At 44.7% G+C, this 15,012-nt stretch overlaps 2 protein-coding genes across 2 annotated transcripts in view; one reads left to right on the plus strand and one right to left on the minus strand.

Annotated features, from left to right (window-relative positions):
* LOC135389738 (long-chain-fatty-acid--CoA ligase 5-like) overlaps positions 1-7,508 on the plus strand; it is a 77,454-nt gene extending 69,946 nt beyond the window's left edge. The window contains exons 12-22 of the mRNA XM_064619769.1: positions 624-758; positions 1,081-1,163; positions 1,223-1,373; positions 3,211-3,280; positions 3,346-3,434; positions 4,794-4,907; positions 6,173-6,226; positions 6,284-6,373; positions 6,780-6,887; positions 6,985-7,056; positions 7,165-7,508. Coding sequence (XP_064475839.1) covers positions 624-758; positions 1,081-1,163; positions 1,223-1,373; positions 3,211-3,280; positions 3,346-3,434; positions 4,794-4,907; positions 6,173-6,226; positions 6,284-6,373; positions 6,780-6,887; positions 6,985-7,056; positions 7,165-7,350 — 1,152 coding nt within the window. The 3' untranslated portion in view covers positions 7,351-7,508. The remainder of the gene's footprint in view (positions 1-623; positions 759-1,080; positions 1,164-1,222; positions 1,374-3,210; positions 3,281-3,345; positions 3,435-4,793; positions 4,908-6,172; positions 6,227-6,283; positions 6,374-6,779; positions 6,888-6,984; positions 7,057-7,164) is intronic.
* A 4,829-nt stretch (positions 7,509-12,337) lies between these two features.
* LOC135388799 (small ribosomal subunit protein uS19-like) lies at positions 12,338-14,985 on the minus strand. Its single transcript, XM_064618607.1, has 4 exons — positions 14,886-14,985; positions 14,445-14,536; positions 13,561-13,795; positions 12,338-12,476 (listed from the first exon to the last, which is right to left on the minus strand). The coding sequence occupies exons 1-4, from the start codon at positions 14,892-14,894 to the stop codon at positions 12,363-12,365; spliced, it is 450 nt and encodes a 149-aa protein (XP_064474677.1). The 5' UTR covers positions 14,895-14,985; the 3' UTR covers positions 12,338-12,362.
* Positions 14,986-15,012: the final 27 nt, after the last annotated feature.

Genomic DNA, 15,012 nt, shown 5'->3' on the forward strand with positions numbered 1-15,012 from the left:
TGGAGCTATTGGCTCCGTCCAAATACCCTCCCTCCTGTGCGAGAACAAAACAAATCACACCTTTTGCCCTTGTCAACGTCTCTATTGTCAGTCGCCACTCACTGATAATGACCGGTTGTGCGACACGGCTCTCTATCGGAATAAAACTGTCATTCTTTCCATTTCGCCACAATAAAGGTGGAGCCAACAAGTGACTGCTTATAGTGCTAATAAGGTTAGCACATCTAGTTTGTCTCATTATTATGTTGCATCTCTCGTTTTTTAGTGGTAAGTTAAACCTACGAATGATGACAGAGGAATAAAACTTCTACAGAATTTTCACTTCCACTGTCAGCTGTGTGGACTTTGCCTTGAGTATTGACAGAATGGCGTAAATGCAGGCTAGCTGGTGGATAAATTCCATGATAGGCCCATTGCTCAGGCTCGCCTATCATGGAATTGCCTTGAGTACTTTACTTGTGGCCCCGATGTTTTTACTTCCTAGGCACCTGAAATAAGTACCTGCATGCTGAACAGCATGTTTAGCTGTGCTGGCTTTGCTGCTGAGCAGAAATGATAAAGAATTTGTTTTGTTTTTTATCACTGCCTACCACCACATTTGGTCCACCTTTTGTTTTTTACAGACAACAATACTTGGTGAAGGTGGCAGCATGACATACTATCGAGGAGACATAAAGGGCATTCTCCAAGACATGCAGGTGGTCCGTCCAGAAAACATTCCAGTAGTTCCCCGAATTCTGAACAGGATTTACTATGCTGTATGTATATAAGTTCTACATTGTGATGTCAGGGACACTGTTATAAATTCATACATGTTATTATTTATTCTGACTTTTCACTGTAACAATTATGTGCAGGATTTGTAGCTCAACCTTGCTGAATGTTTCTCCAAATTCAAATACTGATCCTTCTTAGGGTGTGCCATGTACAGGATATTGCGCAGCTGTGAAGTTGTAGAGCAAAAACTAAATTTGAAGGTAGCTCGTGAAGTGCATGACAGTTTTGACGTTCACAACAGCATCGGAACAGCTTATTACAGTAGGAGGCATACACTGCGTAACGTTACCGTAATCTTTTCAGGCTCACCAGGAAGCCAAAAAAAGTTCCTTAAAAAACATGCTCTTCCACCTGGCCATTAAACAAAAACGAAAGCTGCTAAAACGGTATGACCTCACACACTTGCGGCTACAAAGTGCTTGCTGACATACCTTTCACCATTTAGAGGGATCATTACCCAAAGCACCATCTGGGACCGTCTTGTGTTCAAGAAGGTTCGTGACATCTTGGGTGGGAACGTGAAGAATGTCATTACTACCTCAGCACCAGTATCTGCAGAAGTCCTTGAGTTCTTTAGGATGGCCTTTGGATGCTTTGTAAGGATAACTTCATTTTACCTGATATCATAAGTTCATATTAAAGCTTTTGAATGTAATGAATCCTTTCGAGCTTTGCTGGTTGACATATGCACATACACCAAGCCTCTTGGTGTCCTGTTTGGCCCATGCCAATGTAAAAAAATTTGTGGACAGTTGTTTGTCATTCTTAATGATGCATGGGTCTCAGTTTAAACACAGGTGATCTTGATAATACAAGACCAACTCTGTCACATTTGAGGAAGGGTGTAATTGTTGTCAAGTCATCTTGAGGTCCTGCGACTTAATTTCTTCGTCTTCCATACATTTCAAAATTTAAATGCCAAATTAAATGGACGCAATAACAAATGGAACTTTGTAGATCTAATGCATTGTCACACCATTTCAGTACCCTCTTTGTATTTTAATTTGTAGCATCTGTTTCAAAATCTAAAGAAGTTCTATTACCCTATACAGTCGAGCCCATTTATAGCAATATTGACTGGAACACGATATTCGATCGTTACATCAGAGTATCGTTATACATGAACTTTCACAAAATCACCAGTCCGGATCACGTCGAGGAAGTAGAACAGTACAAGTCAGTGTTGCGGAATGGGTCGATCCATTCAATTTCAATTCCATTCCGAGGAGTGGTCGCGAGTCGAAATTCCATTCCTTCTCATTCCTCGGAATGAAGATGCGAGACTCATTCTCATTCCACCCAAGAAAAGGGCATTCCCATTCCCACTCCAGGGCTAAAGTGATGCACTATAAGTTATTAACTGGTGCACTGGTAAGTGCAAAAAAAAAAAAAAAAAAAGGAAAAGAAACATGTAATGGAATACAAAATATCCCACCAACAGCCAACGGACAACAAATCGTATACCGCTTTATTTTGATGAATTTTATGTTCCTCAGTTTCCAAAATCTTAAAACAAGAACCAGCGCCGCGGCGAGCGTTTACGAGCAAGATTGCCTGCACGTATAGCGTTTGAAGTGAGGACGTTTTTCTTGCGTTGTAATCCGAAACTATAGACAGACACATACTTTGAGTGGCCTCCGCTCAAAGCCCGGTGTGCTGGAGCTCATCAATTTAACACCATTTGCTGGCCATTCCATTCCGGCCCCAAACAGGTCTAATTCCATTCAAATTCCATTCCCAACAGCTGGTGACTTAACTCCATTCCCATTCCGTTCCGGTGCGCTCAAAATGGGCATCACTCCGGAATCATTCCAATTCCAGAATTTTACTTCCGCAACTCTGGTACAAGTATAATGCCGTTGAACATGCATGTTTGTTGAGAGCACAAAAACAATTTTTCAAGCTCTAGATTGACCCAGCTGTGTGTTGAAAACTTTTCCTTGGACAACATAACCGCCACACCTCCCGCACCTTTTGAGATGCAACAATGTGTAGGCAACCGTGGCAGAGACCTTGTTTAGAAGCTACAGGTTGTTTACATATTTTGAATGACTAGTGACCTTTTAGAAGACTGTTGTCGACAGGCGGCTATATCCATTTGCATCAGCATTCCACTGATGTCAACGTGCCTCATTTGACCAATGAAGACTACGTACCCAGCATGAACCTTTTCTGGTGACAAAAGGAAATGCTACAGTTCAAGGACCTTAGTTACAAGAACTCCAAAAAGGCTGACAAGAGGCACTATTGCTCAGTCACGAGATATTTGATCACAGTACATGGATTGTAAATTGCTGCACTCAAAACTTTTTTTTTTTTAAAAGCAGAACTGCATCAGAAGTGAAGAAGTACCACACGCATTCCTAGAAACGTATAGGAATGGTAAACTGTCTCTCTTGCTACAATCCTGGTAATGCAACGCTCTTCTTTCAGATAGCGGAAGTCTATGGAAGTACTGAAGCAAGTTGTCTCACAAGCACAGCAGCCTATGACACAGAAGGGGGTAATGATGACTTGAATTTTGGCTGATGTGAGAACTGTTTGCCATCACACCTCACATCTTTGCAGGCCACGTGGGTGCATTGTTTCCTGGAGTTGAGATGAAGTTAGTCGATGTGCCTGAAATGGACTATTTTGCAAAAGATGACCAAGGAGAGGTACGGTGCCCCCTTTCACCTCTGTGCAGAGTAGAAACTGAACGAGACCAGGAAACCGTAATCCAAATGCCATTGAAGGGGTTGTGAAGCCATAATTCCAAACTTTTAAAGAAATAACATTGTAAATATTGATTTATGTCTGATAGATATGCACGTCGAAATGCTGTGTTTCTGCGATCCTGCGTTACGAAGCCATTGCACTCCGAAGGTCGCACGCCGGGCCAACGCCATCTATGTACAGAAGGGCCTGCTTATTGCCTCCTCTCACTCCTTCGCTACGTCGACACACACAAAGGCAGAATTAGTCTGCTACTGCGAATCGCTGTTCTGTGAATTCAACTCACAAATGATTGCAGCTAACTTGGAACCTGTAGACTTGAACATGTAGACAAGAAGTGCAACATGCTTTCCAGAAAATCAGTCTTAAGATATGGGACCGTTTTGGTCTTCATTTTGAAGTTTTTTCAGTTAGTACGTGGGGATGTTACAACCACTACTTGCAGACGACGGTGGTTTGTCTCCGTGACTACGACTGCTGAAAGCTTGTTCGTGATTGGCTACCGCCATTGGAAACATGGTCCTGATTGGCTGACTCTTAGTTGTTACTTCACTCCTCCGTCGCTCTCAATCCTTCACCTCCTCGCCCACTTTTGGAGGGATGTTTCAGAGTGGGGGAAGGTAGTGCATACTTTTCCGTTTCCATGACGATGCAGACGGTTGTAAAGGGAGCCGGCCGGTGGAGAACAGCCGTCGTCATGGTGACCTTCGGATACGTCGCGCACGCGTGCACAGCTAAAAGACTGTTCAAATGAGGAACGTGGGACTTTGCGTGTCAAATCAATGGACTACAAAATATGAAACGCACCCATACACTTAGTGGGTTGCATGTGGTTTCTCAACCCCGTTAAACATCAATAAAGGGTTGCCTGAACACAATACCAAATAGAGATGTATGGATTAATTCCAGATTAAATAGAGCACTGGCGCTTGGCAAGCATACCTGTTCCCAGCCACAGAGCGCAGGGGGGGGGGTTCATCTCCGAAATCGGTGAAATCCCCGGTGAAATCGTACTTTTGTTAGTGCATTTTTGGAGAAGGAAACAAGGGTGAAATCCTCCTCCCCCATACAAAGTCCCCACAGAAGCCCTCCGGAACTATTTTTCTGGCTACGCCATTGATTGGGCGCGTAAGATGTCATTTAGTGCAAAAAGTGTTCTGTGATGAATGCTTTCCTTGTGGTTAATTTTTAAGCATGAAAATCCAAAGCACTTGCAGATCCTACGCAACTTTAACTCTATACATGTAGAAAACATCGGTCTGTGCTTCCATAGACATGATGGATATTATTTCCCATTTCAGATTTGCGCAAGAAGTCCAATGACATTCAAGGGCTACTACAAAAACCCTGAAGCAACAGCAAGTACAATAAAAGATGGATGGATTCACATGGGCGACATTGGCCGATGGAACGATGTTAGAAATGTTCGATTAACAAATTAAGAGGGCAGTAGCAATGGCTAAATTGGGACAAAAAGTGGGTCTTATTTTAGAGGCTGTAAAATGGGGCCGTAATTGGGTGGAAAGACAGATGGCCATGTGAAAGAAAAAAGAAAGAACACAAGATGCAGAATGTGTGCAGTGCTATTCATAGCTGAATTTGCAAAGTTTGCTTGATGGGGTTTCCCAGAGTTAGTGACAAAAATGCAACACAGAGGGTAAACACAAGTTTTGCCGGATTTAACTGCAAGACGATGCCATTAAAAATTCTTGCGGGTAGTAATGTCAGGCTGGTAATACATACCTGCCAACTTTACAAACTCCGAATTTGGGAGATTGCCCCCCAGCACGACGTAGGAGGCAGTATGTGCTGTGCATTAATTTTGTGCACTCTAGATATGATTGCCACCTCCTATGTCGTACGTAGCCATTGTTGGTTGGAGCGGCGAAACGCTATCGTTGCTTCCATCGACTGCAATTTCGAAGATGCGTCGTCAACTGGCTCTCCAATATTGCATTTTTCGTAGACACAGCCAGGTCTCCGATGATGGCAGTGTTCTTCGTCTGCCCACACCTGTAGCTGTTCGCTTCGTCACATTTTGGGAACATCATGAACAGCGGTCACATGTTGTCGCTTACGCTCCAAGGCAGGTTGTGCTCAGCCACAAAAACCTGTGAAAAGGCACATGGCACGTATGCGGAACACGTGCAGGTATTTTTTCTTTTGTGTGGAGCGCCAATCGGAGGAACCGAAACTGCTGTATGAGACTGGACTGACGACAGGACGTCTTTTGGAGAAACACGTGATCTGTCGTGACTTCCAGCCATGGATGGTCAGTGTGGCATTATGTGGTTCGCTGCTCACCTCCATTTGTTGTGAGACTGCGAAACCAGCCTTCCGCGAGCAACGTGTTACGGGCTGTCTAATTCTTCAGGAATACAAGTTTGGGCGGCTTTTAAAGGAAAATGAGATTACTTAATAAGCCCAAGGCCCACATTTTCTGGGAGATTGGAAGGCGCGTCTGTACAATTGGGAGACTGAACGAAATTCGGGAGTCTCTCGGATAATTCGAGAGACTTGGCAAGTACGGGTAATATATCTTGCATGTCGGCATTGTGCTCGAGTCGGTGTGCAAGTGTGGGAATGACGATGGCCATTGATTAGAGCATATGCTACTGCCTTCTTTCTACCAACACCTTGCAGATCCACCATGACGATGAGGTGCATGTTATACTTTCAGAGAGGCGCTCTCGTAGTCATAGACAGGAAAAAGGACATGTTTAAGCTCTCCCAGGTGAGGAGCGCACATAGGTTTGTACCATTGCCAATGTGACAATGTATTGTCCCACAGGGTGAATTCATTGCACCAGAACGAATAGAGAACATCTACAGCATGTTGGACACCATTGCCACTGTTTTCATTGAGGGTCATGCCACACAGGTAAGGGTGGCTCACTAGATGACATGTTGATAACCTTTACCTACATGTTATGATTCATAAGCAAAAAGTAGGGTTTCTCGTCTTCGAGATTATATTTATTTATATATATATATATGATTATATTTTCCGAGGTATTACGAGGCAGGGCGAAGATGAGTGACAAAGATGTTATCCAGTTATCTCGCGACGTTATAAGCCAATTCAAACCTGCATCACTGTAAGGTGGGTTTGTGCTCATTTTTTGTCGCGTTTTGGGAGGTCGCAAAAATTACGTCTGAAAACGAGAAATCCTAGCAATAAGCAACAGTTCCAGAGTTCATTTTCAAGGTATAAATGACAATCCCATGTTCCAGCATTAAAACCCACATAGGTGCTTTGTATTTATGCATGTACTATTACACTGCAGTCCTACTGTGTTGCGATCGCAATCCCAGATGAAATCAAGTTGCGAGAACTAGCAGCATCACTTGGTATCAACCCCAAGGTTGAGCTCAACGAGCTTTGCAGCACTCGGGTGTGTATCTGAGCAACAAACAGCATTAAGCTTTCAGTATCTACGAGGCTGCACACAGACAGATGATTTGGTAAATGCTCCACGTATTCTCTTGCAGGAAGTTAGAAGAGCGTTCCTGAAGAAAATGCAAAAAGTCGGAAAGGAAAATGGGCTCAGTTCCTTCCACCAGGTAAGAAGTAACATCAGGCTACAATCCTACCCACATGTAATTGCATAATTCATAAAGCGTCAATTTAAGAAGGTTAACTTTCCTTCTTTTTTTGTTTTTTTTTTACAGGCGCAGAATCTGCATCTGCACCCAGTAACAAACATTCTCGAAAGCAACCTCGTCACAAATACCCTTAAGCTGAAGCGATTCCACGCCAGGCAGGTGTTCAAGGACACTATAGACAGCATGTACAAGGAAGGACCCCTGGTTGATCTCACTAGGGAATACATCAGCGCGAATTCTGAACAGTCTTGATACTGTAATCAATAGTAGCCGCCGAACCCTTTCAGAGACCTGGTGATGAACTGTTCAACTCTAGCAATTAATGTTTATTAAATTTGTACAGCAAGATCTTCATAAATATTTGGAGCTGTTTACAGTGCATTTCACAATAAAAATTTTTACGTAACACGCTTCAGTGCTGCCTGAAAGAAGCACAAATATTTGTAGCTCTGCGGCAGAATTTTACTGCTGCTCTTGGCACGCTATTCATCAACACAGCTCTTCACAAATGCCTCGGTTTACGTGTTGCGCAGAGGTTGAATGTAGCAAGTACAGGGCTGGACAAAAGTTTACGGAACTCCGGATCCCCATTATTCTCCCAATGGGCGACACCCTGGTGGTGGACGGAAGCAGGTGCATATCCGCGGGGCTAGTCTAGCCAGAGACACTGGGGTAACATTAATGAGGTGCTCTATGCCTGGCTCTGCCTTCCAGATAAGTCTGCTAATGTATTGGGCAGCTTCAATTGCGTTCCCATAATGGGATGCCACATAGCCCTCGGGTGATGGATGACTGCCTTGTGTGTTGATGCGATTACTTGCTATCCGAGGAACACTGTTGTGGAAGAGCACTCCAAGTCAAATTCATGAACACACTCAGCTGTTCACGTACCAATATCTAATCCAGTGCTTCCAAGCATCTGCACCTCTCAACCCACTTAATTCATAAAATCTACCATGGGACCACCTGGAAGTCGTACACTCACCGGTGGCATCTAATGTACTATAGTTGTGTTCAACTTAAAAAGGAAAAGAAATCTAGCCAGTCAGCTCTCAAAATATTACTTTGCCGCAGATTGGATGGCTGGACACAGAGAGGTCACGCTCACTCCTCCACGAGATACATCAGTCACTCACAGTCCTACATTGGCCAGAGTTGCCGTTACCTGAACGACAGGCTTCGGGAACACGCTAATAATGTCAAGAACAAATCAAGTACACTTCTGAACTTTTTAAACATATGGAGGCCTGTTCAGGTTGTTCAGACCTTCAGACCTTGTCAGGTTGTTCAGACCTTCCTGGAATCAAGTGTTTATTCTCCTGCAAAGACAAACTGTCCCGCACCCTACTAGAATCCTCCCTAATAGCGACTACAAAAGGATGTATGAGCCAACCTAGCATTGTCCTCCTAGAAGGCTTGGTCACTCTCCTTAGCCCCCGTTAGCCCTTGGTAACTACTCTAATCTGGACTAATTCCATTTTGTTCCAAACCTTATTCACTTCCGAGTTTTACGTTGTATGTTTACGTTCGTGTATGCTTTACTGCTATCAATATTTTTACTTGTCATCACCCTTTTTACAATTTGTGTTGCTTTGGAATATCTTTCAATTCTTTGCAAGCACACACGTTCCCTTCTGCAGTTATCGACACTACTACTGACCGTTAAGAGGTTCATATTACGCACATCATTTTAACTTACACCAAGACGCCAAAAAGTACACCTTCTTTTTACCCCATCTCCCTTGCACTTTGTGTATTAAAGCTTCAAGGCTGGTTTGTATGTGTTCATCTCCTCCTCTTTTCCCTCAAACTGAAGGTAATGTTAACATCAAGGCAACAACAGCTAGCTTGCCTACTCCTGCTTCGCTAAGAGAAAATGTAATCCATCATACTCACACTGCTTCCGTATTGGCTGCTAGGACTGGCCACACAACACATGGTGGTGCTGCTGCTGCATTTCTCTTGGCATGCTATTCAGTCTAATTATCTCTCACGACGTATGTAATTGGTCAACTTTTTTTTCTCCTTAAGGGGGGGGGGGGGGGGGACGTGGGGATCGATACTAACTTTATTATTTCTTGGTGGATTTTGATGAAAATTGGTATGGTTAAGGCCTTTGCTTCTGTGATGGTGCCATTAAAGTTTCAGGTCGATATTTCCATAAGTTTTCGAGTTATGGATTTTTTATGTTTCATGTTTTGTGCAGGGTATGGAGAACTCCAGACCCGTGATAGAAGTGTGCACGGGTTTTCCTTGCCCTTTGTCCTGGTGCTTCTTGGGTGCTTTTTTTGTCGAAGGGAGTCCTTTTCAGCAGATCTGCGCACAGCATGTCCTTCAGGCTTGATACCCACTGATGCACAAAACTCGATGTAGGCACGAAGGGTACCGCTGTTATACCGGGAGATTGCCTCGCTGACGGCAGTCTCTACTGTGATCACAGAGGCATTCTTGTCCGTCGATACCAGCGACCAGATCACAGAGTGTAGACTCCCAGTGGCATTCTGAGTTTTCTGCCCCATGCATCTTTCAAGAAGCTGCGTGTCACTCAGACGTTGATAGACCAGCAGCATCGCATCTGCAACATGACTAAACAGCTTGTACTTATGCGAAAGCTGGTCTTCGTCCTTTGCCTCTGCTGCTTGATGCTTACACCGGGGGCTGCTTGGTGGGGCCCGGCGGACAAAGGTGGTGCTTGGGTGCGTTGTCTGTTGATGGTCACGTGATAGAACGTTGCCATGACCGCCTGCTGCATATCACTGACATCTGAGTGGCTGCGGAGGGCCATGCCATAATAGGTCGTGAGCTTTTTGATGAAGTCTTGCGTGAGAGCACCTCTGCCCCCGAGCGGCTGATCCTTCTTGCTTTTTGACACAAGTGTGCGTAGGGCAGATCCCATCTGTTTTTGTACATGGTTCACACAGTCCTCTTTTCGCAATGGAATAAATCCATATGTCTTGTCATCGCATAGAGCCAGGAAAGTCAGACTGTCACAGTGACAAACAATGTTTGTGTACCTCAGGTCATTCTTGGCCAACAAACGCCTGAACATGGCCAATGCCGCTTCGACTTCCATCCTGTCCGAGTTCACGTCCGTATTCTTCTGGCACACATGTGCCTCTTTCCAAGCAGTGTAGTTTTCGTCATCGTCTTTGGGACCCAAGGTGCACCCGTGACACTGGTTCGAAAGTGCAATAGAATCTATCACCAATCCAGTGTAGAATTCAATAATTGTTCCCACACCTATGTGTGAGCTATGTCCTCTGGTCATCCAAGTACCGTCATAGACGACAGCAATGTTCTTCGTGAATGCTGGGTCCATGTCCTCGCATACTTTGCGCACGGTGGCGACAGCTTCAGTAAATACATTTTCAGCTGTTGCTGATGCAGCAGGTCTGAACATCACTTTCAAATGCTCTTGGAACGTTTTATGTTGAACTGAACCTACTGAGTAGCGAGTTCAGTGAGGCCAACTGGCAAATCAGGAACTCCTCCTCTTTCTCAGCCTCGTCACCTATTGCAGCTTCACCAGTAAGGCTCATTTTCCGTTCTGTTGCCGATACTGCGTGAAGCGAAGTTTGGACGGCTTCAGCACACTCACGAGATTTGTCCGGGGATACGCATGTCGGCTGCACGTGGGCCCGAACCGTGCTCTTAGACTGCATGTCATTTCCGATGTCTTGAATAGTACCGACTGACATACTCGATGGTGCGTCAGTAATGCTAGCATCATCTTGAATGGCGACGGTCAAATCAGTTGTGATTTGTGACAAAGCCCAAGTTTTCTTTCTTGCCTTTGGAGTTACAGGCTTCCGCTTACGAGCCCCAAACTGGTGAAGGGTCGCAAACTTCCTCTTCTGTGATCGTTTGTCCATCACAGAACAAAGTTCAACGAGATAAGTTGCAAAACGCAGTTCCCAAAACTCGACAACAAACTTGCAACAAGCGTGGAGTAGACGTCCTTGCGGAGAACGCGAGCGTTGCCATGGTGACCGCGGAGAGCCACCAATTACGGAGCTCCATACAGACGAGCAGAGCACGGACCAATCACTCTTCGCCGCAGGTCTTCATGAAGTTCGCGCCGGAGCCGCTGATTGGACAAGATCGCTGACGCGGGCATTTTGAAGAGGAAGGATTCCTCTTTCAAATGATATCAAGATGGCGGTGCCCGGCGCTCCGGTTCAAAAGATACCGGCGATTGAAAACTGCTAACTTTTCAGAAAATTCAGGACTTTCTGTGCAACAATGGCTTTCAAAACTACCTTTTTCTTGCACTTTGCAGCCCTTTTGAGCCAAGAAACTTTGAGTGTCAACAATATGAATGAACACACAAATGCGATTTCCAGAAAATCGATTTTTTGTCATTTTTTGAAGTCTATCCCCGCGTCCCCCCTTAAGTTGAACATGACTATGATCACATACACTCATTCGCCTGTTCCCTGTTGGTAGGTGCAGGAGCCCCATGACATCACTTGGTGCCATCGTAAAGACCCTCATGATGAAAGAGGTGGCCACCACAGATGAGGCGAGGGTTGGAACGAGTGGAGCAGCTATGCTCTTGTGTCCATGCAGTCCGAATTCAAACCTAGCCCGCTGTCCACTTGAGATGCTGTGTGCTAATTTCGTGCTGAACTCGTAAAAAATGTTTACTGTCTCAGAAGAATCTGAGTATGTAAAATGTCTGCCACCACAAACTGACAAGTTCATTTCCACAAACAGCCTAGCAGTGCATGCTGAAAAAAAAGGGGTTGCTCTTGTCTCAAGACTAGACATGTGCAATAAAAGTTTCCCCCTCCTCTTCAAAACTTTCAGCCATATTCATGTTTCCCGTTTCAGAAATTTGTCATAAAAAAATTCAAAGAACAAAAGCCGTGCAAAGAATCTTGGACCCTTGCTAGCAGTCATTTCTCCATATGCAATGGTACACCAGGGTTGCATAAACTGTGCTCTTATCCTTGTGCCGTACCCCTTCGCCACTGAACTGTCTGGTTAAATGTATACATTCCATTAACCTACAGCATCTCGGGAGTTAGCCCAACCTTAAGATAAAATTAGGATTCCTGTTTACACTTCTGTGATGCAGGAATTTGCCTCCAAATTCCCTGTCAAATATGGCACTTACAGTCGGGTCTAGGAACACGCACCCCTTCTCGGGACGCTTCGACAAGTCTTTACGCCATACTTTAACTCGCTCTGAGACAGTATTGGTACCCATATATACGAGCACGAAGTGATGAACAAGTCCAATGGAAAACGGGACCTTTATTTTACTTGAGAGGAATAAACCGAGATGAGTGAGTGGCACCAATACCGGGTCGTCCGTGCTTGACAGGCTTGTACGTGATGCTGAACTCACCCAGGTAATGGCCGATCATCTCGGGCTGAAAACGCAAGAAAAGCGACACAGCTCACCAACGATGCCATACACAGTCAGTCTTACCATGAACATAGCTACACTCACTCACTCTTATGAATGGAAACAACCTCCCTGAACTTGCACATTTGGGAAAGGAAAAATGGGGGTGAAGACCCCCCCACCATCTAAAGCTCCCATAGAATTGCTCCCAAAACATTTGTTTTGGCTACGCCACTGGTCTCGAGAAGTACAGTTGATGAAAAGTCAGCGAGTGCCCAGACTGCGGAATCAACATATACCTCTCCGATTGCCAGTCAGGACAGCTATCATGAGGTTATGCCATGTTGCAAGCAATGACATATACGTATACGTAGGGCACTGTATTTTAGGGTAAAACCTACTTCCATCCTCCAATTTACATCATTGTCACTTAGGGAAACATTGGTAAGTGCAAATTCAGCCACCAATGTCGGCACTAGAGGACGCTACATTCTGCATCTCATGTTAACGTACAACACCAATAAGCGCTCCTCCGTTGCAGTTTCCACCTGAAAATCTGCTTTTCCGTAAAATTTTGCCCTTTTTACAGTCCCTGAAATAATACCCGGTCTTCAAAAAACAAAATCCAAGAACACAGGGCCCTAGGCATAGTGCCACACGCAAAGATGTGGGCAAAAGTTAAAGAACCCTAAGGTGGTCGAAAATTAATCCATAGACCAACCACTGCTCACGGTTACTGTTGTCCGGCGTTTTTTAACAGAAATCAGAGCGTGTGGGATTGCACCCCACGACTGGTGTTGTTTCTTCAACTGCCATTATTCAATTCACAAATTATAAATCAACTAAGCATCACTCAACATCACATGCACCAGGGTGGTGGCCTTGCCCTTCAGATTACGGATCAAATAGGTTCGTGCCACAGGCCATTTAGTTGTGTCAATAATTTTACCACCTCCATTTTGAAACATTGCAAAAGAAGGCATCAACCCACACACAACAGCTGTGTTACTGCGAGTTTGCCTTTGAAAAGACAAACTTTACATCTGAAACATGCACATTAGAGGGCCTTAAGACTTCTCAGTTGCGGCAGTGCAGAAAACACTGTTTACCTTGATTTCAACCTGGTTGAATGCTTTTCCGTTGTACACTCCGACAATGGAGCCAACCATTTCGGGTACGACCAACATGTCGCGCAGGTGGGTCTTTACAACTTCCGGCTTTTCCAGGGGTCCACATTCTTTCTTTGCCCGCCGCAGTTTCTTGATAAGCGCCAGTGGCTTACGCTTGAGGCCCCGGGCGTATCGCCTGCGGGCTCGGCAGTGCATCAGCTCCATCAGCTGGTTGCTGTAATTGTGAGCTCTTGTCAGACAACTGCAAATTTTCTAGGTGCACCCTGTTTGTGTACTCGCGCACCATTCAGAGTAAAATGAGACGTCCTCACTTGAAAACTAGGAAGACCGTCATGAATGTATTCATCATTTTGGAAGTAGCGCTCTGCACTCTAAATAACACTGATATGGGTCTTTAGTAGACTCACATTCGAGCAGTGGCGATATCCTGTTCAGCCGAAATGGCACACATATGTGGCAATGCACGCTAGCACAGTTGCACTATATATTTGAAGCATTACTCGTACAATATTACCCAGCATTACCTTGTATCCCAAATTTTATTGCCCGGATTCCGCATATGCTAGGCAAATAACATGTTAAAGAAACGTGGAATGTGTGCTCCTTCTAATAACGCAACAGTCCGAGAAATCCAGGGGTAACATGGGATTTTTGAGTCTGATCCGAAGATTAGCTGACCGTGGCCTGGCTCTTTAGACTTTCACATTAAACATATTTCCCCTGGGTAACATGTTCACGAGTAAGGTTATGAACACTGCAGATTTTCCAATAATGCAAGCAGTGCAAAGGAACACAACCGATTTCGTTTGCTTGTGTCAAATACCACAGACCCCGAGATAGAAATGTCACGCACGGTTACTTACCTAGTCATGTCAAGGAGTTGATCCAAATCAACCCCTCTGTAAGTGTACTTGCGGAAAGTACGCTTCTTCTTTGCCAACTCTTGCTGGTTTTCCTAAACGAAGGGAGAATCATACAGTCGTAAGACAAACGGGTCAGGCTCACTATATTAGTCGTTACGCGGTTTCAGATAACAGCTATGCGCAGAAAGCGTAACACTTAATTAAGTTAACTGCATCCGATTACACAGTATTTACGCGCACAATACAACGTGCAATTTGTGTCACACAAGCCGCACACAACGCCAACTGTACAAAACACAACAATCATCGAAACGACGACAGGTCCAGGACGAAAACGTTGAAAAACCGTTATACAAGACTTTCTTTACACTGAAAGCACAAATTTTGCGGCAAGAATTATTGAAGAACAGACTGATTAAAGCAGATTGAAATTGCACATACCTCCTCCATTTTGCAGGCGGAATAAAAAGGAAATGTAGTGGCTGACTCGCGATGGCTTCTGTTGACTTTACACTACGTGTCGCCACCCACTTCCGGTAATGGGCGGCTTTGGCTGTTTCGGCTCTGG

The sequence above is a fragment of the Ornithodoros turicata genome, chromosome 3, assembly GCF_037126465.1.
Source record: "Ornithodoros turicata isolate Travis chromosome 3, ASM3712646v1, whole genome shotgun sequence".
Taxonomy (NCBI): domain Eukaryota; kingdom Metazoa; phylum Arthropoda; class Arachnida; order Ixodida; family Argasidae; genus Ornithodoros; species Ornithodoros turicata.

Bases quoted from the DNA above. Each gene is read 5' to 3' on its own strand.
- LOC135388799 (XM_064618607.1), bottom strand. The intron at 13,796-14,444 runs GTAAGTAACCGT...TCACAATTACAG, and splicing joins CAACTCCTTGACATGACTAG to CAACCAGCTGATGGAGCTGA. The intron at 12,477-13,560 runs GTAAACAGTGTT...TTGCGTTTTCAG, and splicing joins TCAACCAGGTTGAAATCAAG to CCCGAGATGATCGGCCATTA.